A 27,854-nucleotide genomic window follows, 5' to 3' on the forward strand; every position below is an offset into this window, starting at 1 on the left:
GGAGTCCGCCGGCAGCACCCATAGAACACCCCGAGGTCAGCGGCTGCGGCGTTACTATGGATACCCCACCGCGGAGGGACGCCCGGGTCATACACTTGTAAGGTGACCCCAGAGTTGACCCCGGCACTGGGCGGGAGGAAACGCCTCCACTGATCAGCCCCGCCCAGCCTGGGCGGGCAGGCGAGGCTGTCTCCAATCACAGTTCCGGAAGGAGGAGGACCAACAAGGCTTCCTCCAATCACAGTCTTCGGAGGGATTGACGCGTCTTTCCGCCAGTCGTCGCCGAGGCGCGAAGGGGTTGTCGGGATGGGGGCCGGAGCCAACATGGAGCCCTCAATGGGATGAGGGTGAAGCTGCCGTTGCCGGCTGCTCGTGTAGTCTCGTCCCATCATGTTGGTGCACTTATTTCGGGTCGGGATTCGGGGTGGCCCTGTCCCAGGCAGGCTGCTACCACCCCTCTGCTTCCAGACATTCTCGGCCGTCAGGTAAAAAGTGACAAAGCTCCTGGGAGCGCGGGCCGTTGACCGGCGGGCCGTCCGTGGGGCCCGCCGGGAGATGGAGTCCCGGACTCGCGCGAGGCCTGCCGGAAGTTGTAGGCCGGCCCGTGGGTGGAATGTCACTCCCCGGGGCTTGGCCTCAGTTATTTATAGCGACGACCCAGGTGCCAGCCGGACACTCGGCGCGTCTGTATCCGTGTGTGGGCTGGACGGAGGGCACGCTCTAGGTCGGTGACGCGCCAGGTCCGTCCTTCCCACCAGAGGGCGCCATGCCGCACCTGTTGAGCCGTGGGGTCGCGCCGTTCCTGCCCCCGTCCTGTCCTGGTTCTTGGAATTCGTCTGGCAATTTGGACAAAAATTATGAGTGTCCAGAGACATTGAGTATTGGTGCTGCTCCCGAGATTCAATATGCGCTGAACATAAATGGTTCCTAAATCTGGATCCGTTCTGCGGAGATCAAGTCAATCTAGAAACGCGTACATGTGTGTTCTTGTGTGTTCCCTCTACACGGGCTGGTTCAAAGAGAGACACACGCAGGGAGGAAACGAACGTGGACCTGAAACCACGGCTCCAGTGTAAATGCTTTATGAGAAAGGACTAATTCCTTTCGCATCCTCGAGTAAATAACCTGCAGGTCAGCTGGGCAGCCGGCTGGCAGGGGTGGGTGGATGAGAACTTGGGTCATTTGGAAAGCCTATCTGATTGAAAGGGAGCAGGAGCCGGGCCAAGCTGGAGCTAGAAGCACTGTTGCTGGGAAGTAATCCGCCAGTTCTTGGCAGTGACCAAGCCCTGCTTAGAGTCTTAGTTTGGAGAAGATGAGAGAAGCTGGAAGGTAGCCATGGTGAATTATTAAAAACTTTGAAAACAGTCCTTAGGAAAAAAGAGTTAGGGGTTGAAATCATTTAAACCAGAGAGAAACCCAGGGAAAGACGTCAAATAACATCCAAGTATTTGTGTGTTCACAAGTGCAGTGCCTTTCAAACGTGCAAGTCACAACAAGAGATCATAAAACGAATTTAGTAGGTCAGGACCATTTAGAAGTGAATGTAATAGGAGACGCCTATAGAGCATGTGACTTTTGATCTCAGGGTCGTAAGTTCAAGCCCTAGGCCAGGTGTGGAGCCTACCTTAAAAAAAAAAAAAAGTGGGTGGCTCAGTTGGTTAAGCGACTGCCTTCAGCTCAGGTCGTGATCCCGGAGTCCCAGGATCAGGTTCCCTGCTCAGCGAGGAGTCTGCTTCTTCCTCTGACCCTCTCCCCTCTCATGCTCTCTCTGTCTCACTGTCTCTCTCTCAAGCAAATAAAGTCTTCAAAAAAACTTTTTTAAAAAAGTGAATATAATAGGGGCGCCTGTGTGGCTCAGTGGGTTAAGCCTCTGCCTTCGGCTCAGGTCATGATCTCGGGGTCCTGGGATCGAGTCCCGCATTGGGTTCTCTGCTCAGCAGGGAGCCTGCTTCCTCCTCTCTCTCTGCCTGCCTCTCTGCCTACTTGTGATCTCTCTCTGTCAAATAAATAAATAAAATCTTTTTTAAAAAAAAGTGAATATAATAGAACACATGCGCAACAAATTAGGGGAAGTATTGTTTTGTGAAACATTTCAATTTTGTCTGACATGTTTATTGCCCTGGGTGGCAATGCACAACGTATCTCTTATTGTTGGCCTCAGTAAGTCTGAAACTTTGCAAACAGTACCGTAGCAGGTCAGGTCAAATTTTTCTCTTCTGCCTTTCCAGTGAGGGCATGCACTCAACACACAGAAGCATTTGCTGGACATCTGTTATGTGCAAGAGCTCTGCTAAGTGCTGGGAATGCAACGTGAATGGAGGAGAGGTTCCTGCCTCAAGGAATGTAAAGTCTAAAGGGGCAATCGGAAGCAGGGTGAGCTTCCCTGCCTAACATTTAAGATAGACCTAAAGTACACAGTGGAGAACAAGACATAAAAACTGGGCAGCTGGAATGGGATGAAAGGATGCATAACAAGCGGCGGTAAGAAGCCACCCGGGCCTCCCTGGAACAAGGGAAGGATGAGGGAGAGATGCAGTTAGCAGCGCCCGAAAATATGACAGACTATCAGAGTAAAGGGAAAACCTCATTCTATTTATTTTTTATTATTATTTTTAAAGATTTTATTTATTTATTTGACAGCAATCACAAGCAGGCAGAGTGTACGGGGTGAAGCAGGCTCCCCACTGAGCAGAGAGCCTGAGGCTGGGCTCGACCCCAGGACCCTGTGATCATGACCTGAGCCAAAGGCAGAGGCTTAACCCACTGAGCCACCCAGGTGCCCCTCTATTCATTTTTTAAAAGCCCCTCCCATCAATAAGGTCATTTGAATCTTTTTTCCCCCAAAGGGAATTTTTTTTTTTAAGATTTATTTGAGAGAGAGAGCGTGCACGAATTGAGGGGAGGGCCAGAGGGAGAAGGAGAAAGAATCTTTAAGCAGAACCCCCACCAAGCATGGAGCCCAGCGCATGGGGCCCAGCACACGGGGCTCGGTCCCAGGACCTTGAGATCATAAGCTGAGCCGAAACCAAGAGTGAGCCGCTTAACGGACTGTGCCTCGCAGGCGCCCCAGCCTTATCTGAATCTTTGAGTGTCCCACCATATACCCCGGGCCAGGTAACTTCTGCTTCTTGTTAGAAGATCCTGTCCCTCTCCAGCTTTCTCCTCTCTGCTATGATCTTTACGATGTAAGTTGGGTTATGTTATACCTCAGCCTAAACGCCCCCGACCCCACCATGGTCCCCATTGTCCTCTAAAGTCCAGGTGTTCTCAACGGACTGGGAGGCCTGCGCCCCGCCCACGCCCCGCCACGCCCTGCCTCTTCTCCCTTGTACCTCAGGCTTCAGCTTCTCTGTTCCTGTCATTTTCCATCTTCCCTACCTGCATCTGTTCCAAACCCGCTTCCTGCTGCCTAGAGCTCTCCCCTACTCTCTACACGCACACGCACACGCACACACACACACACACACACACAGCTGCACTGCCTTCACTTGGCCAGCTCCTTCCCACTCACCCTGAGCCTCCGTAGGAGGGCCTTCCTGACTCCCTCAGACAGAAGGGCATGCTCTCTGCTCCCTGAGGGCCCTGTCGTGCCCCTTCCCACACTCAGCAAGCTTGTCCTCCACACTCACTAGCTGCTTGTCCTCCCCACTAAAACGTAACCTCCGTGAGGGTGATCACGGGGTCTGTCCCATTTATCCCTGTTCCCAGTGCCTCGCAGCAGAGCGCTGGCATGCAGTAGGCGCTGAGCCCACATGGCCATGGATTCATATGGAAACCATGGGACAGAGAAGGTGATTTTGGCCCGAGGTGACAAGATCTGTCATTTGGATTATTTCATTTTTTCTCCTTCAGCTGATAGGGAATGTGTCGCCATTTCCCCCCATGCGTTGTCCCATAAGCCCTCAAGGCCTGGGAGGAGCCAGGGTGAGGGCTGCGGTGAGCCAGGACCTGCAAAAAACATGGGGCAGGCCCAGGCCCTGCCACACATGGCCTTGGGCACTGCACACGTGGCCGAGTAGGATAAGCCTGGATTCTGGAATCGCACAGCAGGGGTCTCCTCTTGTCCCTGTTCTGCTGCTGGGGGACAAAGTATTCCAGCTCCCTCAGCCCCTGTGACATTTTCTTTTATCAAGTGAGGGGAAAGGCAGCTCCCTCCCAGGAATGGAGGATTAAACGCAGCAGGCCGTGGACGCAGGCCAGGGGGACCGCTCTGCCAGCCCGGCGCCAGGCACAGGGAAGACGCACTCCCGTCTTGCCTCTCCGAGCCGGGTTCCCCGGGGACTTCTGCATCCCCATCTGGAAAAGGAGCGCCTGTAGACTAACTGCCATCCAACATGACATCCTGTGATCAGAAAAAGCATGGGTCGGAGATGGTCACTGACCAGAGGGGCCCATGGAGGCTGAGCAGGCCCCACTGTGTCAGGGGAGATGACAGGCTACTGTCTCAGTCCCCCGCTGCCTGACCTATATGCGCTTCTCTGAGGGACAGTCGGGGCCTTGACCTGTCCATGCTGTTCTCTCCCTGCAGGTCCTCTCATGGCCGCAGCTCCTACCTCCTCAGGGCCGCAGCCCAGCTGAGGTCCCGGCTCTGGGCCCACCTCCCTCGAGCACCTCCACCTCCCACCCGAAGACCCTGTGCCTGGCGCTGGGTTGGGGGAGTCCTTCTGGGCCCCGTGGTGTTGAGTAAGTGCCCCCGCCTTGGCCTCGTGGCGCTGTGTGAGGCAGAAGAGGCTCCTCCCACCCGCTCCAGACCTTATGCTGGGGAGGCCCGCTTTCACTGGAAGCTCTTCTGGCAGTTTCTGCGCCCCCACCTGCTGGTCCTGGGGGCAGCCATCGTGGTGAGATGCCCCTGTCCTTTCCCCCACGTCTGGGACGGGGAAGGAGCCACTCAGGGGTTGGCAAGCTGTCTGGGCACAGCTTATCTGCCTCACCAAGTCTCCGACTAGACCCCAGGAAGCAGCAAGGGCTGGTTGGCCTTGGGGACCGGAAGCCGGGGGTACCGGGAGCTCCTCCGCAGAGCAGCTGGGTGTGCAGGGTACGGGGTCCCCCAGGGCCGGCAGCCTGGGCTCTAACTCAGCCATCTCAGAGAAGCACGGAAGCAGCCAAAGCATGAGCAGCTGCAGGGGAGGCGGCACCGAGGTCAGGACCAGGGATGGGGAAGAAGACGGCCCCTTCTAAAGTCTCCCCCACTCCCCAAGCTGGCACTGGGTGCGGCCCTCGTGAATGTGCAGATCCCCCTGCTTCTGGGCCAACTGGTGGAGATCGTGGCCAAGTACACGCGGGACCACGTGGGGAGCTTCCTGACCGAGTCCCGGCATCTCAGCATCCACCTGCTCATCCTCTATGGCGTTCAGGTACAGCGCGGGAGAGGGCCTGGGGGCACCCAGAGGAGCCACCCAGGCGTCCTGAGTGCCCCGGCCTCTCTCCCAGGGGCTGTTGACCTTCGGGTACCTGGTGCTGCTGTCACGCATCGGCGAGCGCATGGCCGTGGACATGAGGAGGGCCCTCTTCAGCAACCTACTCCAGTACTGCCGCCTACGGGGTGTGGGTCGGGGTGGCTGAAGGCCTGGAGGTGGGGCAGCTCAGCCTGAACTCTGTCTCTCTCTTTCTTCTGACCTCCGGCACCCTTGACCTACCATCAGACAAGACATTGCTTTCTTTGATGCTTTAAAGACTGGGCAGCTGGTGAGCCGGTTGACAACTGACGTGCAGGAGTTTAAATCATCTTTCAAACTCGTCATCTCCCAGGTCAGTCCCCCAGGCCCCCCTGTGTGTACACACGCATGCACACACACACACACACGCACTCTGTCTAGGGCTGACACACCAGACCAGCCCCATCCTGCCTTGCTGTTGGGCCCTGAGCCTAGGCTCAGACCAAGTGAGACGCCCGCTGTCTGGTGAGGGTGTGGGTGAGGGAATGGGGAAGTTCACAGAAGGGAGGTGCCGTGGCATCGTCCAAGGTCAGGACAGGCTGTTTCTCTCCTGTTCTGAAATTCTGCCTCCCCGGAAAACCTTCCCAAGGACTCAGACAAGAGCTTTCCTGGATCAGCTTGCCAAGAGCAAAATCACCCCGGCCCGCCTTACTCCCAGAGCGCCTGGCATCCTGACAAGTGTTAAGGGGAATGAGTGAAGGCTTCTTACCGTATCGCTGGTGTCCTGTCCTCGTCCACCCACACTGTCACTGTGCCTGCTGGGTCACGCCGGACACTGGCCCGTGGCGGTCCCGGATGACATCCCTACTCAATACTTTTCCTTCCTCGAGCGAAAAAGCAAAGCCAACTGGGCTTTGTCTGGGGGAAGGATGCGTGGTCCGTAGACACCCTCACCTCGCCCTTTCATGCCTGCTAGTAGGGAAGAAGTTCCATTTTGTGACTGGGTGCACTGCCATTTGGCCTCCCAGGGCTCAGACCTATGGCCTTGGCCTTGTGACAGGGTAACGCCGGAGCCAGCAGACCCTTGTAAAGTCCCCCGTCGGGGTGCTGTTGCCAAATGGCCTTCCTGCCTTCCTCCTCTCCCCAGGGGCTGAGAAGCTGCACTCAGGTGGCCGGCTGCCTGGTGTCCCTCTCCATGCTGTCCCCCCGCCTCACGCTGCTGCTGATGGTGGCCACGCCCACCCTCATGGGAGTGGGCACCCTGATGGGCTCAGCTCTCCGAAAATTGTCTCGCCAGTGTCAGGAGCAGGTACCGGCATTTCCTGCCCATCCCCCTCACCTGCCCCATTTCTCTCTGCCCTGCCTTCCCTCCTGGGCTCCTACCTCGCTGTCTACTTCCTGGACTCCTTGCAGGTTGCCAGGGCAACAGGCGTAGCGGATGAGGCCCTGGGCAATGTTCGGACCGTGCGGGCTTTCGCCATGGAGCACCGGGAGGAGGAGTGAGTCCCAGACAGGGAAGGTCTTAAAGCAGGGAGGACTCCCCGAGTGCACCCCACCAGCCCTGCACCCCTACATGGCTGCTTCCTGACAGCCCTGCTTGGCCTCTGTCCCCAGACGCTATGGCGCGGAGCTGGAGGAGTCCCGCTGTAAGGCAGAGGAGCTAGGCCAAGGCATTGCTTTGTTCCAGGGGCTCTCCAACATCGCCTTCAACTGTGAGTGAGCAAGGCCCCCCGCCCTCGACCCCAGGGTTTGGGAGCACCGGATCATGGCTGGGGATGAGCATGGAGCAGCACAGGACGGTCCCAGCAAGGCAGGCAAGGGGCAGCTCTCTATGTCCTCGGTGTCCTTCAGACGTCTGTCCAGTGCCAGCTGCCCGAGCCCCCCCACTCCACCCACTCATGCACTCATTTCCAAATGAAGAAACAAAGGCAAGTCGCAATTGAAGTGATTCCGTGACATTTCAGTCAGTCGGAGGCACAGCAGGGACTAGACCTGGGCTTTGACACCTAGGCTGGGCTCTGTCCTGGGCTCCTCGTCACTTCCGTGCTAACCACCTGGACCTCTCCCCGTGCAGGCATGGTCCTGGGGACCCTGTTTATCGGGGGCTCCCTTGTGGCTGGGCAGCAGCTGACAGGGGGAGACCTCATGTCCTTCCTGGTGGCCTCCCAGACGGTACAGAGGTAAGTGTGAGGCTGTTCCCCTCCTGAAGGAGCCTGCTGGGTCACGGGACAGGGGGTGGCAGCCTGCTCTGGGGACTGCTGCCCGGCCCCTGGCTGCCCAGTTTCCTCAGGGGAACGAGCTGAGAGCCCCTGCCCACAGCGTCTTGCACCAACCAGATGTCCGGGAATGCGGCTGTCCTTTTCGGCCACCTAAACAGCTCAGGAGTGCTCGTGATAGCTTTTTTAAAATGAGGAACTGTGGCAAAATGCACATAATGTAAAATGTACCCTCTCGACCCATCTTTAGCGTAGACGTAGGTAGTGTCCTGGGCTCCTACTACGCTGACGTCACGCCGTCAGCCACCAGCCCTCCTTCGTCCTGCAGACCTGAAGGGCTGGGCCCGTTAACCACTAGGCCCCCCGGCAGCCTCTAGCTCTGTGCTCTGCCCACTTCCACTTTGAGCACCTCCCACAAGTGCAGTGGCACAGTGGTTGTCCTGTGACGGGCCTGTTTCACTCAGCATAGCGTCTCCCAGGTGCGTCCATGGCCCAGCCCAGGGCAGGATTTCCTTCGTCCTCAAGGCTGAGTAGGATCCCATGTGTGGATAGACTGTCTTCGCCTCGCTCTTTAAGGGCTCGCCTGCGGTCCTCCACCTGACCTTCTCAGGGACGGGTCGCTCACCCCCTCTCCCGCCCCGCCCATCCTGGAGCTCGATGTGTTCATGGCTCTGAGGTCTGCCTGCCCCGAGCTCTCGGCTCCCTTCGCGCAAGAACCCCAAGGTCTCCCCTTCCCTTTCTCTTCTGAGCTAAACACGAGCGGTTCCTGCTGCCGTTTCTCATCCCTTCGTCTCCCCCCACGCTGTGTATATATAAAAGTACGGGAAGCACAACTAGATGTTACGATAAATAATTGAAGAGTGAATATGCTGTAATAAATCACCAAAGGGTAGAGAGGGTAGAGACCGGCATTACCGTCAGCCACGGCAGGGAAATACAGTGTCGCCCCAACAGCCCTCTGTGCCTGCCCCTGTGGCACGTGACGCTCATGGCACGCGTGTGGCCGGGCTGTGCGTCATGTCTCACCGCCCGCTGCCTCCAGCATCCCTCACCGTCAGCCTCCGCACCGTCCCAGGTAGGGGGAGCCCGTCCCAGGAGCCCCACCCTCGGCCTCACTTACGTCCGGTGCTCCCTAACGGGGCCCCGTTCAGACTTTCTCTGAAGTTCAGATCCCAAGCGGCCTCATCCCTCTTCCAGCCTGGGCACTAAGAGGCTCCTGACTGCTGTAGAGATGGGACATGGCCCTGACCCCAGGCTGAGCCCTGGCCTCTTGCCCGGGTCCCAAGGACCCCGATGAGCCCCACTGGTTCTATTCATACCGTCACCACATGGCCCTCCACGGGCGTGGGGGTGGGGAGCCTCCCTTTCCCAAGCCTGGCCCTCCTCCTCCAGACCCGCCTCCCCCTGGGCCTCCGCGTCCCCACCGTGGCCTGAGTTCAGACCTTTTCCTTCCCTCCGCACTGTGCCGCCTCGCCTGTTAGCAGGGCTTCATCACAAACAGGAAAGCCTGGGGGTCTGTCCGCACTCCCTCTCTCGGGCTGCTAGAGGGAGCTGCTCCCACAGCCACAGGCCTTAGGCCCGTCCTTCTGGGGGCCTGTCACCACAGGGACACTCTTCAGCTTCCACTTTAGAGGAATTAGGTCTATTGTTATTAAGGAGGCTGGTGTATTTCCTCCTGGGGTCCAGCAGGGGCAGGGAGGGGAGAGAGGCAGCCTCAACCAGGAGAGCCCATTCTAGGTGTTCTTTTTGTGGCACTGGGTCTCTGGAGGAAATGGGGGGCATCCAGACGGACCCCAGTCAGGGTCAGGCTGCCTGGTCTGCATCCAGGCCTGGACCCTGCTACGAACGGGCTGCCCACCCGCCAGGCCTCTTGGGAGAGCCAGGCCTTCTCGGAGAGCAAGGCCATCACACACTGAGCCGTGGGCATCTGGTTTCTGGTTGCTGCCGGGCACCGCTGCCAGGCCCTAATGGCTTCCAGATCTCTCATGCAGTTTGTTTTCCCTTCTCATCTGCGGACTGCTCACTGTCCTGGCTCTTCCCTGCCTGATGCCTCGGGGCTCACGTTGGCGAATGCCGCTAGCCCTGCGGGCCTGCCGGAACCGCTGCCTTGCGGGCTCCTCCCCCTCCTCACCCCGGAGCTGGAAGAAGTGACTTTCCTCTTCACAAGAGTTGGTCTTTCCTCTTGGAGAAGGACCTGCGTGCACACTCACAGGCGCGCGCACTGTCGTGGGCTGGCCGACCAGTCAGGGGCTGCTGACCGAGAAGCATGAGTCACCTTCCAGCGGCCGCCGGCCCCGCAGGCCAGAGGAGGCGACATCTGTCTAAACAGACACGCTCGCCCCGTGCCCCACACCGGGCAAGCCCCCACTAAGGAGTCTCTGGAATTTTGTCTTGGGGTCTCCCCAGAGTTCCCCCGCGCACCCCACCCGTGGTCCAGTAGCTTTGGTTTTCTTTCTGGGAAAGGATTCCTGTCTGGTTTGCCGCCGTAATTAGCCCTTGCTCCCCTGGGAGTCCTATGGCGCTAGATCCACCCCTGCCCCGCGGCGAAGGCACCATCCCTCGTGTTCCGGGGCCGGCCCTCAGGCTGCGGGCGGCCTGCCCTCCGAGCCCCAGTCCTGAGGCCCGTGACAGCCGCCAGCCTCATCTGGCCGAGGAGGGAACAAGGCGAGAGTGTGGCTCCTAGGAGAAGCGACTTGCTGGCAAGTTGTCTAGTGGTGCCGGGTCCCAGGGCTGCCGCCGCCCCAGATTGCAGGAGCGTTCTCGGGGTTCGCCTTCAGGCTGCCTGTTCCCGCCTCCCCGCCAAGTGCAGCCGAGACCCACACCTCCCCTCGGGCGCTGCTCGTCTCTCGGGCTTCTGTCCCCTTTCATCAGCCTTCCTCTCTTCCTCACAGGTCCATGGCCAACCTCTCCGTCCTGTTTGGCCAGGTGAGTGGCAGTCGGGGGACAGGTGTGGACATCAGACCTGGGCTGGAGTCACGGCAGCAATGTCCCCCGTGTGCTGCAGAAGGCGGTGTCAGGCGGAGGGGCCACCCCAAGCCCCTACCCAGGCTGCGTGCGGGAGTTGGGGAGATGGTGCAGTGCTGCCGGCCCTTCCCTCACCGCAGATTGTACCCTCCCCAGGTGGTGCGGGGACTCAGCGCAGGGGCCCGAGTCTTCGAGTACATGACTCTGAGGCCGTGCATCCCGCTGTCTGGGGGCTGCCGCGTCCCCCAAGAGCACCTGCGCGGGGCCATCGCATTCCATGACGTCTGCTTCAGGTCAGCATCGGCAGTGGGGGCGGCGGTGTTCCCCCGGGGTCGAGCCCCCCTCGAGGTCCAGTGAGACTTGAGAGAAGACCAGGGTAGTATGGGGCCGGGAACCCGGTCTGACTGAGGCTCTCTCTCGGCTCCAGCTACCCCTGCCGCCCCGGCTTCCAGGTGCTACAGGACTTCACACTCACCCTGCCCCCTGGCAAGATTGTGGCGCTTGTGGGCCAGTCCGGGGGAGGTGAGACGAACCCACCACCATCCCCCACTATGATCTGTAGGGGTGAGGAGGGACCCCTCCACCCTCCCCAGGGGTTCTCTTTCCTGGCACAATGTCCAGGAACCATGACGCTTCTGTAACCGCACCATCTCCCCGACCCCAATTCCCCAGGAAAGACCACCGTGGCTTCCCTGCTTGAGCGATTCTATGACCCCACGGCGGGCGTAGTGACGCTGGATGGACGGGACCTGCGGACCCTCGATCCCTCCTGGCTCCGGGGCCACGTCATCGGCTTCATCAGCCAGGTGGGGAGAGGAGAGGCTCTCCTCCGCACGGGCTCACCTAGGACATGTGTCTTGAACCTCTCAGACCCTCTCCCCTGTTCTCTTCGGCGGGGCGGGAGAAGGCTCTGGCCTTCTTCACTGGTCCCCCAGCGGTCAGGGGATCTCAGGCTTCCCCGGGCCAGCCCCCCGCAGCCCTGCCCTCGTCCCCAGGGCAGGAACTCCACTTCTCAACGAAACCCATCCAAGCAGGTGGGGTGGGAAGCTGTTTGAGGATTGCTGGGTTCTCTGATAAACCTGTGGTGTCCAGAGGTCGAGAGACCCCCACACTCCCAAAAGGCAAGGTCCCCTGGCCCCACCTGAAGCCCTCAGCCCTACTCCTTTCCTTCTGTTTGAGGTGGTGCTGCCCAGCAAGGGTCCATCTTCTCCCTCTGAGTGGGTGCAGAAGGCACCCTTACCTCCTTCCCCTGCAGAAGAAAGCCAGAATGCAGACCCCCACCCCATCTCTCCCGAGAGGAGGGGCTTTGCCAGCCACCTTCCATCCCACTCCTCAGGGACCCTGTGCCCTGCGGGGAGCTCAGCCTCTTCCCACACTCATAGATTTTCTTATTTGACTTGTAACTTTGAACTTGCTCTACTCGCCCTCCAAGAGGGCAGTTCCGGTGTAGCCAAAATCGCCCTTCCTGATGCACCCCTCTGAGGTTCAGGGCAAAGTCAGAATGTCCCGTGTGGATCCCCCACCTGCAGGAGCCAGTCCTGTTTGGAACGACCATCATGGAAAACATCCGCTTTGGGAAGCCGGGAGCCACGGACGAAGAGGTGTATGCGGCTGCCCAGGAGGCCAACGCCCACGAGTTCATCACCAGCTTCCCGGAGGGTTACAACACCGTCGTGGGTGAGTCCCAGGGCGGTTTCCTCCTCAGGTCTGCGGGGCCCACGGTGTGAGAATCCAGGGGCCAGGAGAGGCCTGGCATCAGGGAAGACGAGACCTGTGCAGGCGGCCATGGTTCCGTGGTTCAACCACACACAGGCTGCATAGACGGGGACGCCACAGGGAGTGCAGGGATGGGACCCACCAGGGACACAAGGGACCCGTGGCGTTGGGACCCTTCAGAGCTTCCCAGGGGCCCCACGTCCTAAGACCTGACCAGAAACACTGTGGTATTAACCGCCTCAAAGTTCTTACGCTTCTGGCTCCCGTGTCATTCCTGTTCCTTTATTCCTTAATTTGAAAATGTTTCTGTCTAGTTACCCACAGGGATTGATGGGGCTGAACAGGTCTCCCTTCTGACTTAACCTAGAAAAGGGTGTAGATGGTCCTGGAACATTGAAATATCACAGCCTCACACTAGAACATTCTCCATGTGGCTCGGAGCTTTGTGCGTTCATCTCAGAGGGTCTTTTTGCAACCTTTGGGGCCAGGTGTTTCATCTGGAGTCTTGGCCCTGTTGCAGAATGTTCCAGCACACGTCAGGGTGTGGCACAGCTGGGGTTTTCAGCTTTTCTTGGAGCCGAGGGCTCAGTCTAGCTGAGCGTCATACCTGCGAAGTGGCACCCCCTTCGTGCCCTGTCTTTAGCCGTCATCCATGGGCAGTGGCTGATTCAGCCGTTTCAGATCCCACTGCTCAGATCCCACACCACCCCGGGGGAGCTAGCTGTCCCCACACCTGTCTGGAGCGGCTCCTTCCATGTACCTCCGACCCCAGCACACTCCCAGGCCCATCTGCAACTCCGGTCCGCCTCCCTGCTCTCTGACCGTGGTCACCGTGGCGCTTTCTCTAGCTCCGGGCAGTCACCTCTGCTGTTTCCTGTGGACATGGTAGACCCCAAGGGTGGTCTTCCCAGAATGCCCCTTGGCAGGCCGTCAGCCCACTCCAGGGCCCACATCCAGGTCCTGGATGTCCCCCAGCGGCGGAGACCCAGCAGGCCAGAATAGGGCAGGCCCAGCCCAGCTCAGAGACCCTGCGCTGGTGTGGGAGGGGCATGCGGTGACTCTGGGGTGCACTGAGTCCCACGCGTGCGCGGCTCCTGCTCTCTGGTGTGAGTGCGCTCGTCCACTGGCACAGGGTTCTGGGATCAGGATGCTGCAGCGTCAGAGGCGGGATGAGTGCGCATAGTGCCAGGGAGAGGGTTGGTGTTGGTGGGGGGCAGAAGGGACATTCCAGGTGGCCCCAGTGCCCCTTTGTGAAGATCGCTTCAGGCCCCCGCCTGTCCCCTTCCACCCAGGTGAGCGGGGCGCAACCCTGTCTGGCGGCCAGAAGCAGCGCCTGGCCATCGCCCGTGCCCTCATCAAGCAGCCCGCAGTGCTGATCCTGGATGAGGCAACCAGCGCGCTGGACTCGGAGTCCGAGCGGGTGGTGCAGGAGGCCCTGGACCGCGCCAGCGCGGGCCGCACGGTGCTCGTCATCGCCCACCGGCTCAGCACCGTGCGCGGGGCCCACCACATCGTCGTCATGGCCCACGGCCGGGTCTGCGAGGTCAGTGGGGGGCCAGGCAGTGGCGCCGCGGGCTGGGGCAGCTTCCGCCGTGGACAGAGTAGAACACGAGTTCAGCAGAGCCGTGGGAGCAGGTGGCCTGGCCCAGGGGCCTGGGGCCGTATTCTGGAAGCAGTACCGTGTGTGGATTCGGGAGTCCCTGCCCTGGTCTCTCAGGTTGCTCTTCCTCTGTCCCATGGGAATAGTCGAGCTACGACCTGGCTCCCAGGACCAAAGGGAAAGGACTCAGAGAAGTATAGAAGGGCCTAGGGGCTGAGGTCAGAAGAGGCAGCACCAGGGACCGTGAGCAGGGGCCGGCCAGGAGCAGCTCTCCAGAGCCTGGCTCTGCAGCGAGGCCGGGAGGCTACATGGGGCCTGGCCCCTACCACCCAGCTGCTGGTTTAAGTTCAAGCTGGAGTGTCTGTTAGAGAGATAGAAGGATTCAGATGCCCTTCCAAAATCCGGCTAAATAGAGAGGAGGCTCCAACAAATACAGAATTGCCAGTGGCGATCTGTAACCAACTGTGCTTTGGGTTCATAGTGTCCCCAGAAGGGACACTGGCTTAGGAGACAGTGAGCCCAATGGCCGATAAGAAGCCAACCCGCCTAGGGCTCTGAACTGGGCTGGGGTGATCACCTCCCCCTCCCCTTCCTCTCTCCAGGTGGGGACCCATGAAGAGCTCCTGACAAAAGGCGGGCTGTATGCCGAGCTCATCCGGAGACAGGCCCTGGATGCCCCAGCTCCTAACGTGCCCGGAGGCCCCAGGCAATGCAACCCCAAGTCCTGAGGTCTGGTCACTGCCGAGCATTGGTGCCCAGGGCCAAGGCTTAACTCCAGGAGCTGCCAGGGACCAAGCACCCAGGACGGCCAGTGTGCCGGGGTCCAGGCGGCTGCTCTCCCCTGCACACGATGAGACCTGGGCTTAGCGTTGAAGTGGGGGAAGTAGGGACTGCTTCCATCCACTCCCCGCTCCTGCTGCCAGGCTGCCTCCCTCCTGCGGGAGCCATAGGTCACAGAGGAGGAGGCAGAGTCCCCAGGCCCCCGGTCTGTTCCCTCCTTCTGCCCAGACCCTCTCGTCCCCTCTCAGAAAACCTGCCAAGTCTCCCCTCTACCCGATAGCCTAAAGGTGTCCAGGCCCAGCTGCGGGGAATCTTTCTAAATCAGGCTCAGGGAGTGGGAATGGGAATTCACACTAGGGTGGCCCACACCCATGCCAGGACCTCACCTTCCTGGACCCTGACTCCCAACTCTCCTCTGTCCCCACTGCCTCTCAGCCGTGGGAGAAGGAGCCCGCCCCTTGGACCAGCCCCTCAAACCACAGTCCCCGTTCTGAGAACAACTTCCCTTCCTTCCGACTCCATTAAGACGGTCCTTTTCCTAGATTTCACCCCCACCCCCCACACCCCCATCCAACAGAACAGGTGGGTTGGGACACCGGCCCCTGGCCCTTGGGAAAGGGGTAGGAGGGCAGGGCATGGCATGGTCTGTTCCACAAGGAGCTGGAAGTTTACAGGCTGTCTTCCCATGGCCCCGGCTCCGTGCACCTGACTCTTCGCCCATGAGATTGCGGAAGCCCCTCTTCGTGAGGACACCCTGCTCTGAACAACACAAGAGCCGACATGTACCCCCAACTCCAGCCACACGGATCATACAGTGCTAGGTCAAACTGCGAGGGACAAGTTACAGCTTAGCCCCCAGGCCGATGAAACACAAAATCGGGTGGATTTATCCTGTGGCTCTATCCAAGGACAACGCCATGTTTCCGTGGCGGCCTCGATATGCAGGACAAGCAGAGTCCGTCACGACTGGAGGCCATCAGGGGAGAATATTGGTGGCTCAGGTGTGCAGAGCTGGGGCCGACAGTCCCTGCAGCCTCTTCCGGGTGTGGTTTGGGACCAGATGCTACTCTGGGGACAAAGCACCTGAGCATTTCAGCTAAACCCTGGTGTGCTGCCCTGCTTCCTGACGATGAGAGGTCGCATGCCAGGATGGCCCCAGCCCAGGCAGCGGAGCGTGGGCTCTGCGTGGCTTTGCCACCAAACACCTCCCTAGTAAGTGCAGCCCAGAGCCAGCCTCAGCCCCTGTAGCCAAGCCTGCACGGGCCTGCCTCACCCCTCCTCGAGGGAGAGGCAGCAGAGGCGAGCTCCTCCTGCTCCACCAGCTCCAGCCTCCGCCGCCGGAGAAAATTCCAGGTCTCTTCTGACCTCTTCAGAAGGCCTGTCCAAAGCCCGCACCCTCCCCCACCCCCGCCCAGCTAAGGAAATAGTGCGATCTGTGGGAGGCCTCAGCCTCGCCCTCGCCTCCTGCCACTGTCCCCCGTGGGTCACATGCCTGCTGTACTTCATCCTGAGAGTTTAAGAGTCTAAATGGGGTCATATGCGGGACGCCTGGGTGGCGCATTTGATTGCGTGTCTGATTCTTGGCTTCGGCTCAAGTCGTATCTCAGGGTCTTGGGATCGAGCCCCACGTTGGGCTCCACGGTCAGCGCAGGCAGTGTCTGCTTGAGATTCTTCCTCTGCCTCTGCCCCCCCACTCATGCGTGCGCGTGTGCATGACCTCTCTCTCAAATAAATCCTTTAAAAGATAATAAACAGGATAATCTGCGGTAAAATTCTTCAGACTCCCAATGCTACGGCCTCAGAAGCTGGTCACGTCTGTACAGTAAACTTAGCTACTTCCTCCTTCCAAGATCACGCGCTCATGAAGCATCTACGGCGTGTGCTGGCCTGCGACGGAGGACGGCCCTGCCCCCGCGGAGCTGCGGTCTTGTCGGGAGGACAGGTGACGGCAGCACGGTGTGGTCGTGGTCAGCTGGCAAACTTTATCGTCCCCTCCCGGCCAGGAGCCCGCCAGTGTGAACCTGGCAACCTCACACGTTTTGTGCCACAAGATGGGATAGAAATAAGCTTCAGTAAATAAATTATCGGAGCTAAGCCCCTGTTCTCTCAGGCCAACAATGCAGCATCTCCCCGCTCCCAGATACGTGGCGGCAGGTGAGCGTTTAACCAAATGCAAGGCCAGACACTGACGATGACCAGCCCCAGCTGTGCTCTATGGGGGGCGTCTGGGCTGACCCCTGTGGCCCTCAGCCCCCTGCTGCAGGCCAGTTGGTCTTAACCTTGCAGGTGGCCGCTCTACTTTTCTGGAGGCATCTGCTCCAGCTGCTGGGAGTCCAACCCTCACCCAGCCCATCACCCCACCCAGACCATCTGCAGCGTCTTCAGTCAGATGCCGCACTCCGCTCTCTCGAGGCCAGCATTACCAGGTCATCTAGTCCCAAGGCACCCCGGCTGAATCAGGGACACGGTATCTCTTCCTCTAGGAAAGCTCCCCCCCAACCAAGCCCGGCAAGGGCAATTCACTGGCTCAGCGGATAGAGTGTGTAACTCTTGATCGCAGGGTTGTGAGTTCAAGTCCCACACTGGGCATGGAGCCTTCTTCGGGGTGGGGGGGGGGGGAGGAAAAGAAATAGCACCCCTCTGCAAAACACTGCCTGCCCTGTTTCTGACGGGAGTGCGAAACTCCCGCAGTGGGGAACCTTGTGGTATCTACCAAACTACCCATATCGCTGCCTCTTGACCCAGTGGTTCTATTTCTGGGAATTTACATCTGTGCAATGGTATTGAGAGCACCGTTGTTTGCAATGGAAGACTGGAAACCCCCCGTATTCATCGTAGGGATGGGATTGGATGGACATTGGTGCATCCACATAATGGAATCAAACAGCCATTTTTTAAAAAGAGGAAGTTTTCCAGGTACTAGATATTGCATGGTATGCAGAATATGTTTTTAAGTGAAAAAAGATGTGAAATTATAGAGCACCCGTGTTCCCTGGACGGAGGCAGGTAAGCATCCCATGTTCGGCCTGGGATGGGCAGGTGAGCCCACAGCCACGTTGGCAGAGCCCAGCCTCTCAGCCAGGAGGGCCTCAGCATGGAGAGGTGGGAAGAGGGTCCCTGGAGACAGACCACCCCCCAGGCATGGGATGTGCAGAGCCCTGGCCGTCCAGTGTGGCCTGCTGGGGGCTCAAAAAGAGGAGCCTGCTAGTGCCAAACTTCCCACCGCTTTCCAGCTTGGTCAAGAGCCAGCTCCTCTCTCTGTAAAGGAACAGATTATCTCGAGTGAGGTTAGTGGGAAGGGAGGAGAAGCAAAAGGAAGGAGGGACTGGGCCCAGGGTCAGCAACCGACCCTCAACCCAACCATAAGGGCTGCAGCTGGGAGTCTGAAAGGCCATTAAGTCACCCCCAGCCCCAACTTCTCTCTAGGATCCCTTCAAGCCTTCCCCGGGATTGCTGCGGTTTTCTGCTGGCGCCTCTGGTCTCCATGGCCGCGCCCCCCCCCCCCCCAACTCACCGCACTAATGGCTCAGCCTGGGCCCCCAGGGACCTTCCCTGCCCCCCAGACTGCTCCGCGGGCCCCCGGCCCCCACACTGCTGTAACCCAATCCTCTGCGGCAGCTCCGGCTCAGCAGAGCAGTCTCCAGCACAGCGGCCCCTGCTTTCCACACCAGCTGCGCCCCACCTGGTCTCTCCCGCCGAGCTCCAGGAGCCCCAGTCCGGCGCTGAGCCTAGTGGAACCCCAGCTTGCTCCTGGAGACCACTGAGCCAAACCTGCTGCACCAGCGCCTCCCCACCTCCCGGTCTGGGCTCCTCTCCCCATCCCTGTCCTCCCCTCGCCTCGCCCACAGCGACCCCCGCCTGGCCACCGCAATCCTCTTAGCACCTCCTGGTCCTCAGACTGACCCTCTTTCCTCCTTCCAAGCCCCTGCAGCCTGGTCACCACCCTCCGGCCCTCTCAGTGTCTCCCGCCCTGGGCCTCGGCCATGAAGCCCCATCCCGGGCCAGAGGAGGCTCGGCGGCCGGCCTCGGACATCCGCGTGTTCGCCAGCAGCTGCACCCTGCATGGGCTGGGCCACATCTTTGGCCCCGGAGGCCTGACGCCTCGCCGAGGGCTGTGGGCCACTGCCGTGCTCCTGTCGCTGGCTGCCTTCCTCTACCAAGTGGCTGAGAGGGTGCGCTACTACGGGGAGTTCCACCACGAGACAGCCCTGGACGAGCGCGAAAGTCACCGGCTCACCTTCCCCGCTGTCACCCTGTGCAACATCAACCCGCTGCGCCGCTCCCGCCTCACGCCCAACGACCTGCACTGGGCCGGGCCCGCACTGCTGGGTGTGGAGCCCGCTGACCATGCCGCCTTCCTGCGCGCCCTGGGCCAGCCCCCTGCACCACCCGGCTTCATGCCCAGTTCGACCTTCGACATGGCTCGACTGTACGCCAGGGCCGGGCATAGCCTGGAGGACATGCTGCTGGACTGCCGCTACCGAGGCTGGCCGTGCGGGCCTGAGAACTTCACCGTGGTGAGCTGGTCACGAGCCCGGCACTGCCAGGCACCGGGCTAGCCCCTGTCCATCTGGGACCCGGCATCCCCAGTCTTGCTAGCCCAGGCTCCTCCAAGACCAGGGGACCTTAACACTCATGCCAGGGATCCTTCCCTTCCCAGCCAGGCCATAGCTCCCCATCCCACCAGGGCGTTTCTGCTTAGCCCAGGAGACTGTGCTCCTTGGGGTCCCCTCCCTGTCACTCATCTGGACCGCAGTGTGCAAGGTCATGCCTCCCAGCACAGGGCACTCACCCAGGCTGGCTCTGGGTCCAAGCTCTGGTCCGAGGAGCCCCTGCTCCTGGGGGTTGGGGGGAATCTAGTGGGACTGCTCTAGGGCAGAAGAGCCCTCTGTGCCGGGGAGACAGCTTGTTTTCCCTCTACCCCTTCGACGTTCTGCTAGTTCTGGAGGAGGGCAGCCGAGACCCACTTCCTTTCTTGCCATTCTCCAAAGAAACACTTGTTCCATAGGCTGTGCCCTGGGCTGGGGAATGGGAGGTTGGGGAATAGGGGCTGGAGTGATGAGAACCCATGAGGGTCCCACTCTATGTGCCAGTATGAGGGACGGACTGGGGTGTTGAGATGTGGATTCAGTGGTCAAAGAGACCAAAGGGAGGGCAGGGAGAGGAGAGGTCTTGTCATTCTCAAGTTTGCCTGGGGGAAAGGGCTGGCTGGGCTCCTTGTACGCTGGTGAGGTCTGTCCCGTGTCTGCTCACCCACAGATCTTCACCCGGATGGGTCAGTGCTACACCTTTAATTCTGGCGCCGACGGGGCAGAGCTTCTCACCACTCCCAAGGGCGGCATGGGCAACGGGTTGGAGATCATGCTGGATGTGCAACAGGATGAGTATCTGCCCGTGTGGAGGGACATGGGTATGGGGCCCACGGGTCAGGCTGGAAGCGTGGTGCAGTTGGGGTACAAAAGGCTCTGGGAGCGAGAGGAGGCACTAGGAAGGGCCCCAGAGCACATTCTTTCCTGTGAAAAGGGGGCAGGGTTGGTGGGTCACAGTCCTGGGGAGGGAGGACTGCAGCAGGGGGTGTCCTGAGACACAGGCCTCAGGGTCCCCTTTCCCCTGCAGAGGAGACCCCGTTTGAGGTGGGGATCCGAGTGCAGATTCACAGCCAGGAGGAGCCGCCCACCATCGACCAGCTGGGCTTCGGGGCAGCCCCCGGCTACCAGACCTTTGTGTCCTGCCAGCAGCAGCAAGTATCCCTACCTCCACCCCGCCAAGGCCCCCAAGCCCCGCCTTCACCCACCCACAGCACCTCAGAGGGTTGGGGGGTTCCCCACTCCTCTGCCCGCCAGCGCGGTGACCCCCACATTGTACTTGGTGCTTCCGTAACCAACCAACTACAGCTGAGCTTCCTGCCACCACCATGGGGCGACTGCAGCTCCGCATCTCTGGACCCCGACTTTGAGCTGGAGCCTTCGGATCCCCTGGGTTCCCCCAGCCCCAGCGCAGGCCCCCAGTCTCCCTATAGTCTAATGGGGTGTCGTCTAGCCTGTGAGACGCGCTATGTGGCTCGGAAGTGCGGCTGCCGAATGATGCATATGCCTGGTAAGGGGCTGGTGGGGGCGGAGGAGGGGGTTCCGGGTCGGGCCGGGGCAAAGGGGGCTAGAGCGGGGGCAGTTCCTGCAGCTGTCTCCTCCCCCACCACCCCAAGGCGGCGCGCCAGTGTGCAGCCCCCAGCAGTACAAGGACTGCGCCAACCCGGTCCTCGGTAAGGCGCGAACTTCTCCGTCAGCCCCGCCCCTGCTCCGCTCCCCCCGCGACCGGGACCCCGCCGGGCGGGTGGCCCTGACCCAGGCGACTGTGGCCCCTAGACGCCATGCTGCGGAAGGACGCGTGCACCTGCCCCAACCCGTGCGCCAGCACGCGCTACGCCAAGGAGCTCTCCATGGTGCGGATCCCGAGCCGCGCCTCCGCCAGCTTCCTGGCCCGGAAACACAACCGCAGCGAGGCCTACATCGCGTGAGCCGGGCCGGCGGGGGGCGGAGCGGGGCGGGACCCCCTGCGGGCGAGCCTTCGTGCGCACACCCGGGGGCACACCAGTGTGCACGTCCCCACCGGGCTCCTGGGCCTCTGGGCCAGCTGTTTAACCTCTGACACCGTTTCTCCTGCAAACGGGGTCCATGACGCCGGACCCAGGTCTCTTAAAGGAGTCCCAGACGGGAAGCAGGTCGCGCACCTGTTTCCTCCCAGCGGCCGGCACCAGCGGGTGTCCAAAGAGCTTTCCTGCCCTCTTTTCTTCCAGAGAGAACGTGCTGGTGCTGGACATCTTCTTCGAGGCCCTCAACTATGAGACAGTGGAGCAGAAGAAGGCCTACGAAGTGTCGGAACTCCTCGGTGTGTGCGCGCGCGGGGGCCCACACAGGGCACCCAGGAGTCTGGGGAGGTGTGGGCAGGGCAGGTGGCTGTGGGCTGATGGGTAACCTGGGCTCCACAGGTGACATTGGGGGCCAGATGGGGTTGTTCATCGGAGCCAGCCTGCTCACCATCCTTGAGATCCTGGACTACCTCTGTGAGGTGAGCCTGAGCCCCAGCTGGGGGAGGGGAAAGGAATCAGGCCACAGGACCTGGAGCAAGGTGTGCACTGGCCACCTCCCCCACTGCTTGCCCCTAGGTGTTCCGGGACAGGGTCCTGGGATACTTCTGGAACCGAAAGCACTCCCAAAGGCATTCTAGCACCAATCTGGTAACAATCCCTTCTTCTTGGTCATCTCCAACATGGGCGCTCAGCCCTTCCTCTGAAGCCTAGAACACCATCCCTACCCAGCTGAGGACAGATTGGTGGGGGAGGAGCGTGCAGTGACCTCGGCGGGTCCTGGGAGGGAGGACTCCTCCCCACCGCTGACCCTTTCCCTCCTCCCACAGCTTCAGGAAGGGCTGGGCAGCCACCGAACCCAAGGTCCCCACCTCAGCCTGGGCCCCAGGTAACAAGAAATGGCCCCCTATTTCAAGGGAGGAGGGGCAGGTCCCATCTAGAGGGTGCCATTCAGGTTCAGGAGGGCAAGGCAGTGGGTACACGGCCTCCCGTCCCAGCGCTGTGGTCTGGGTCCCACCAGGCCTCCCACCCCTCCCTGTGCTGTCACCAAGACTCTGTCTGCCTCCCACCGCACCTGCTACCTCGTCACACGGCTCTAGACCTGACGTCTGTGTCTTCAGGGCTGCACCCTCACATCCAGGATGTGCCCTGCCTGCTCATGTCTCTGCCCTCTTCACCCCAAATAAAGTTCTAGTGCCTCAGCCTCGGCTGGTTCTCTTATAGGCAGACTAGTCAGGCCAATGTCAGCCCTACTCAGGCCCCTACTCTCTGCCAGCCAGCATCCGGTAGGCAGTGTCTGAGATGCAGGTGAGTGGCAGTCCACCACCGCAGATCTCTCTGGGAGAAGAGTGATAAGACGGCACCTGTCCTTTGCAGCCCCGTGTGAATGGGCTCATCAGAATGACATGTGAGACAGTGCGCCCAAAGCCAGGTGTCAAGTCAGAGAGGAGTCAGGGAGAGGGCAGTTATGTTGGAGAACGGCTGGAAGAAGGCTCTGCCCAGAGTCTGGAGAGAAGTAGGGGGAGCAGACAGGGAGAGGACGGGAGGAACTACCTACTTCCCGGAACACAAGCTGCTGTCCTGCTGGGAAGATCAGGCCTCTTTGCTCATATCTGGGACCAAGGGCCAGCACACCACCCGTCTCCATGGGAACAGCTGTGCCCCCAGCCGCTCCCCTAACCCTCACTGTCCCTTCCCACTCCTGCCAGTAAGAACGCACCTCACTACTGCCCGCTGCCCCTGCTCTTTCTCTGTATCCCAAATATGGGAAACTGGGGGCTGGGGAAGGGGGGTTCCTAATCTCACCACATCTCTGGATCTCTCCTGTCCCAGCCTACAGCCCTGGGGATCGGGATGGGGGTGCCGGCGATGGAAAAGGGGGGGGGGGCTGGGAAATGTACGGGTGGGATAGGGAGCGCCGTGAGGAAAAGGCCTGGTCCTCTTTTGCCCATTCTGGTGGGAACCCATCCTTACTCTGACACTGGCTGCCTACGCCCTCAAGACTAGCGCTTCTGGGCAGAGGGAGAAAGGGGGGTAGGTGTCAGCATAAGCACCAGAGCGGGGGTGCTGCTGCCCCCGAGCCCAGCCATCAGGGTGAGGGGCAGAGCCTCCAGCACCCGGTCTCAGGACACTTCGGGTAGTGGAGTTAGGACTGGACAGCGGGGCTGGGTCTGAGCTGGAAGCAGGGCTGTAGAGGGCAGGGCGCTAAGGCAGAGCAGAGACCCCGGCCCCAGCCCCGCCCCCCACCCCCCGGAGCCACTCTACCACCACATCAGCCAGACTGTGGGAAAGGAGCCAATTTATGAAATTAAGTAAAGTCCATGGAGGGAGCGACGAACACGGGCCAGAGCACTGCCAACCCAGCCAGGCCCAGCACAGCTGGAGCTCAGCACCCCGTGCCTCCCCTGCTTTTCCTCCCCTCCTGGGAGGTGGCTACAATTGGCCAGGCCCCAGCCTGGCCAAGGTCCTGGCACCTACGGGGGGCAGAAGTCGGAGAAGTAGGGGTGCTGCAGGGCCTCTTCTGCCGAGATACGCTGGACGGGGTTACACTTCAGGAGGTTCTGAAAGGCACGGGAGAAAGGCACGGCGGGTTCGGGCTGGGTTAACCGCCTGTGGCCTCTTCTCCCCCAATCCCCCCCCACAAATATCTGTGGACCCCACCCTCTACCCTTGCCCTCGGTCACCTGTAGCAGATCCCTCCCCGTGGCATTGAGCTTGGGCACGACATTCACCAGGGACGTTGTGGCCGGGTACATCGGGTAGGGCTGGGGAGGGGGGGCAGGGAGAGTCAGACCAGAGGTATGGGGGCTTGGAGCTGCTACAGCTGTGGAGTGAAGAGGCCCTCCACCCCCATCCCCCATCCCCCATCCCACCTTGTAGTCTGGCAGCTTGGTCATGGCAGGCCACTGCTCCTCAGTCGGCGTCCCCAGAAGCGTGTCCATGGGGTCAAGGGTCACTCAGGTGGAAAAAGGCAGGTGAGGGGCTCTTCCCCTCCTGGCAGGGGCGTCCCTCACATGCCCAACCCCAGTCCCCTCACTTTATCCCATTGCTCAGGACAGAGGTGGGGTCCAGCACACTCATGGTGTTCCTGGCGTGCCAGGCACTTTTCACACGTTCATACTCTGACCTCAACCCTGATGTCTGCTCCTGAGGACCCAGTCACCCCCTCCTCTGCCCACAAATAATCCTGTGGCTGCTTTGGGGTCCTTTGTCCCAAGGATTCACGTCTCCGCTGGAGGAGCATGCCTGTGGCTTCAATCAGCCTTGAGAACCGCATGCTCATGGCTTCAATCAGCCCGGAGAACTGCATGCCCGTGGCTTCAATCAGCCCGGAGAAGCTCGGGGTGTCCGCTGCCCTCTGCCTCCCACCCCTCGCCCAGAGCCATGCCCTCTCCTGGCCCAGCCCATCACCACCCTCACTCCCTGCACTCTGGAGCTCCAGGAGCTCCTGACTCCCCTTCATTTTTTTTTTTTTTTTTTTAAATAAACTCTAGGCCCAACGTGGGGCTCAAATTCATGATCCCTGAGATCAAGAGTTATGTCCTCTACCGATGGAGCCGGCCCGGTGCCTCCCCTGCTCTTGAGAGAGCTCGAGGGGAAGGGGAATGTCAAAGGATATCGGAAGATCCTCTTCAACTGGTCATCTACGTCGTTGCCGGGGAAGAGCGGCCGCCCCGCATTGGCCAGCTCTGTGAGAAGAGCAGGTGTGAGAGGAGAAGACACGCGAAGAAGCCCTCTTTCCCACGGTGCCCTCTGTGCCTTCTAGCCCCATCCCCAAGGGCCTCACTCCCTTCCCCAGAGGAGACACTCCGGACCCTATCTGTCCACGTGACTGGGAGAGGAAGCGGCTCTGCAGACCCCCAGCGTGTCACCTGCGAAAATGCAGCCGGCTGACCACATGTCGATGGATGTGGAGTACAGCTTGGCCCCAAAGAGGACATCCGGTGGGCGGTACCACAGCGTGACTACCTGGAGAAGACCCCACCCACAGCGACCCCCCGCTGAGAGGACTGGAGGGGGGGAGGCAGGGCTCAGCGAGGGGCAGGGGGTGGGGCAGAATAATGTTTTGGGTCCTGGAGAAGGGGATGAAGGTGCTCTGCTCAGAGGGGATCCCCTCCCCCCACCCCATATCCCACACCCCACATCCCCAGCTCACCTCAGCTGAGTAACAGCGGACAGGGATCCCGAAGGCTCGAGCCAAGCCAAAATCAGCCAATTTCAGCTCCCCATTCTGGGGGGGGATGGGGACAGGGAGAGGGGTTTGCAACAGTCTCAGGGCAGGCCTCCCGGCATGGCTCCCCTCATCACTTGTGACTTGAGTCTGCCCCATCTCCCACCTTCTCCCCAAGAGGTACCCTGTTTATGAGCAGGTTCTGGGGCTTCAGGTCCCTGTGCAGCACGTTGCGACTGTGACAGAATCCCAGGCCTTTCAGCAGCTGGAAGAGGAATGACTGGGCGGGGAGGGAGGAGTAGGGGAGGGCATCACACCTTCTGGATAGAAAGCTGCCCTCCCCCCTCGATGGGTCCTGCTCCCTTCTTCACCCTCTGCTTTGTCTCAAAACCCCACCCATCTTTCAGTGATGATGGAGGACCTGCTTTGTACTGGGCTAGGTATTAATAAGTGAACAGTGCACAGGGGCCCTGATCCGAATCTTTCTGGAATTTACAGCCTAGTGGGCCTTCCTACCTTCCTGCACTGATCTCTCCCCTAAATGGCCTCGGGTAAGCACACACCCCAGAGCCACCAGTATATATATCATGCTCTATTATTAATCAGCACTACTTCCCCTGGAACCTGGGACAAGGCACTTGGTCTTGGGCCTAGAACAGTGCCTGGCACAAAGCAAAGAATCCAATAGGTATTTTCTGAATGAATGAATGAATCTCTTTGAATCTCATCTTCTCATCTCTCAAGTGCAAATCACATCACTGATAGCAGAGTGTTACTGTCAGATCAAAGAGCGAAGATGCTTGCAAAGAGGGAGGCTCCTGGAGGACAGAAATAGAGCTTGCTTATTCCCTGACACTCCAGCCTATCCCTGCTCAGGGCCTGAACTTGGTGCTCAGAGGGTGTAGACTGAAGACAGACTCCTACCCCGCCTCCCTGAGTCTCCCAGACACCAGCCCCTCACCTTCACAATTTCAGGATCCAGATCACCATTACAGCTGTCGAAATACTTCTTAAGGTCCTAGAAAGGGGTGGGAGTGGGGAACCGGACAGAGTTTGACCTCAGTCTGGGCCCCTGTACCCTCCCAAGGCTACTGTCCCCAGAATCCCCCTTTCACCTGGTCACAGAACTCAAAAACCAAAGTCAGCTTCTTGTCGCTATGCAAGACGTCATGAAGCCTAGGAAGGAGGAAGGACTCAGCCAGGCATGTCTGCAAATGTCAGCCTCAAGTCCCGATTTCAGCCCAACCCTGATCCCAGTATCGGCCCAGCCCCTCTCTGAAGCCCCCCTCCTCCAAGTGACCACACAGGCAAGGAGGACCCTGCCCAGCTACACACCTGACGATGTTCTTGTGCTTCAGCTCTTTGAGTAGGCAGATTTCCCGAAGGGCTGAACTCGGCACTCCCTACACATGGGAGGGGGCCGGGCGGGCAACAGTCACATCCCACCCAGCCTGGGCCCTCAACCCCCTCCCTGGCCCTGAGGGTCCAGTCCTACCTCATCATCGTCGTCCAGCCTCACCCGCTTCAGAGCCACGATCTCATGGGTCTCCCGGTTTTTGGCCTTGAATACTGTTCCATAGGTCCCTGGGGGAAGAAGGTCAGGGGTGAGGAGGAAGATGAGACAAGGCCCCAGGAAGTCCCTGTCAGGGGCACAGGCAGCGTGGGAGTGTATTTGTGCAGCCTGGAGGACTAAAGAGAGAGATTCAGCGTGAAGGCTCAGCATGGAGGAGCTCTGCCAGGGAGGGTGGGGGCAGAGAAGGTGCCTGCAGACGCCTCAAGGGTGTCTGGAGCAGGGAGAGGCTGCAGCTGCCGGCGTAGGGAAGTCTGTAATAAAGGCACTGCTTCCGGGGGTTCTGGAAATAGCGAGCAGGCCTGGGAGAAAAGTGTGGGCCGGTAGAAATGAGGTCGGCGGTCTGCATGGACCACTGAGGCTGGGGTGGGGGGTGGCGGCGGTGGTGGTGGATGAAAGCTCTGCCAGTGGTGCTGAGGCTCGGGGCAGGAGATGCAGGAAGTGCTAAGGTCGGCAGGTAGGTCTCAGGAAGTGCCAAGGTTGGGAAGGGGCGTCTGCGGTTAATGCTAACGGGAAGGAGAGGTGTCTGCAAGGAGTGTTGAGCTCGGGGCCAAAGCTGCAGCCAGTGCTGAGATCGGAGCTTGTGGGTATTGCTGACGGTAGAGGAGCCGGCGCTGCAAGGAGCGCCGAAGGGTCTGCAGAGGAAGATCTGGCAGGAACATCTCGTAGTCCCATTACCTTCCCCAATCTTCTCGAGTTTCTCGTATTTCTGCATCGCGGCAGCCGCGGGGACCCCTACGGGCCCTGGGTTCTAAGACTCCGGCCCCGGCGTTGCAGAGGAGGCGGCACCCCAGCCTCCGGCCCTGCCCCGCCCTCCTGTCTGCGCATGAGCTTCTGGGGCATGTAGTACCAAGGAGAGCCAGATTTCCCAGCAATATA

General features: G+C 60.1%; 3 protein-coding genes across 4 annotated transcripts; 2 read left to right on the top strand and 1 right to left on the bottom strand.

Annotated features, from left to right (window-relative positions):
* Nucleotides 1-286: 286 nt before the first annotated feature.
* ABCB8 (ATP binding cassette subfamily B member 8) lies at nt 287-16,373 on the top strand. 2 transcript variants are annotated; one of them, XM_059172245.1, is made up of 16 exons: nt 287-485; nt 4,529-4,838; nt 5,199-5,354; nt 5,431-5,525; nt 5,643-5,748; nt 6,523-6,684; nt 6,789-6,874; nt 6,990-7,087; nt 7,450-7,555; nt 10,483-10,516; nt 10,712-10,848; nt 10,983-11,077; nt 11,228-11,361; nt 12,085-12,232; nt 13,564-13,814; nt 14,474-16,373. In XM_059172245.1, the coding sequence occupies exons 1-16, from the start codon at nt 391-393 to the stop codon at nt 14,597-14,599; spliced, it is 2,139 nt and encodes a 712-aa protein (XP_059028228.1). In that variant the 5' UTR covers nt 287-390; the 3' UTR covers nt 14,600-16,373. The 2 variants fall into 2 exon arrangements, with proteins under 2 accessions (XP_059028228.1, XP_059028230.1); XM_059172247.1 differs by lacking the exon at nt 4,529-4,838 and having other exon boundaries at nt 327-485.
* A 94-nt stretch (nt 16,374-16,467) lies between these two features.
* Nucleotides 16,468-22,436, top strand: ASIC3 (acid sensing ion channel subunit 3). Its single transcript, XM_059172248.1, has 12 exons — nt 16,468-16,805; nt 16,938-19,168; nt 19,911-20,061; nt 20,268-20,395; nt 20,546-20,747; nt 20,854-20,910; nt 21,014-21,161; nt 21,445-21,536; nt 21,637-21,716; nt 21,814-21,885; nt 22,065-22,123; nt 22,256-22,436. Exons 2-12 carry the CDS (start codon nt 18,635-18,637, stop codon nt 22,332-22,334), a joined length of 1,602 nt encoding a protein of 533 aa, XP_059028231.1. The 5' UTR covers nt 16,468-16,805; nt 16,938-18,634; the 3' UTR covers nt 22,335-22,436.
* Nucleotides 22,437-23,516: 1,080 nt separating this feature from the next.
* CDK5 (cyclin dependent kinase 5) lies at nt 23,517-27,807 on the bottom strand. The gene is made up of 12 exons (XM_059172269.1): nt 27,654-27,807; nt 26,901-26,989; nt 26,741-26,808; nt 26,521-26,581; nt 26,367-26,423; nt 25,590-25,685; nt 25,391-25,465; nt 25,107-25,203; nt 24,854-24,923; nt 24,108-24,168; nt 23,919-23,999; nt 23,517-23,795 (listed from the first exon to the last, which is right to left on the bottom strand). Exons 1-12 carry the CDS (start codon nt 27,688-27,690, stop codon nt 23,709-23,711), a joined length of 879 nt encoding a protein of 292 aa, XP_059028252.1. The 5' UTR covers nt 27,691-27,807; the 3' UTR covers nt 23,517-23,708.
* Between the last annotated feature and the right edge of the window lie 47 nt (nt 27,808-27,854).

Source organism: Mustela lutreola, chromosome 4 (assembly GCF_030435805.1).
Source record: "Mustela lutreola isolate mMusLut2 chromosome 4, mMusLut2.pri, whole genome shotgun sequence".
Classification (NCBI taxonomy): Eukaryota; Metazoa; Chordata; class Mammalia; order Carnivora; family Mustelidae; genus Mustela; species Mustela lutreola.

Coding starts and splice junctions, on each gene's coding strand:
- ABCB8 (XM_059172245.1), top strand. CDS start 391: ATGTTGGTGCACTTATTTCGGGTCGGGATTCGGGGTGGCCCTGTCCCA. Junction 7,088..7,449: donor CTCCAACATCGCCTTCAACT/GTGAGTGAGCAA, acceptor CTCCCCGTGCAG/GCATGGTCCTGGGGACCCTG. Junction 11,078..11,227: donor TGTGGGCCAGTCCGGGGGAG/GTGAGACGAACC, acceptor CCAATTCCCCAG/GAAAGACCACCGTGGCTTCC.
- ASIC3 (XM_059172248.1), top strand. CDS start 18,635: ATGAAGCCCCATCCCGGGCCAGAGGAGGCTCGGCGGCCGGCCTCGGAC. Junction 20,748..20,853: donor CCGAATGATGCATATGCCTG/GTAAGGGGCTGG, acceptor CACCACCCCAAG/GCGGCGCGCCAGTGTGCAGC. Junction 20,911..21,013: donor CTGCGCCAACCCGGTCCTCG/GTAAGGCGCGAA, acceptor TGTGGCCCCTAG/ACGCCATGCTGCGGAAGGAC.
- CDK5 (XM_059172269.1), bottom strand. CDS start 27,690: ATGCAGAAATACGAGAAACTCGAGAAGATTGGGGAAG. Junction 26,809..26,900: donor GGCTGGACGACGATGATGAG/GTAGGACTGGAC, acceptor TCCCATGTGTAG/GGAGTGCCGAGTTCAGCCCT. Junction 26,424..26,520: donor TTTTTGAGTTCTGTGACCAG/GTGAAAGGGGGA, acceptor ACCCCTTTCTAG/GACCTTAAGAAGTATTTCGA.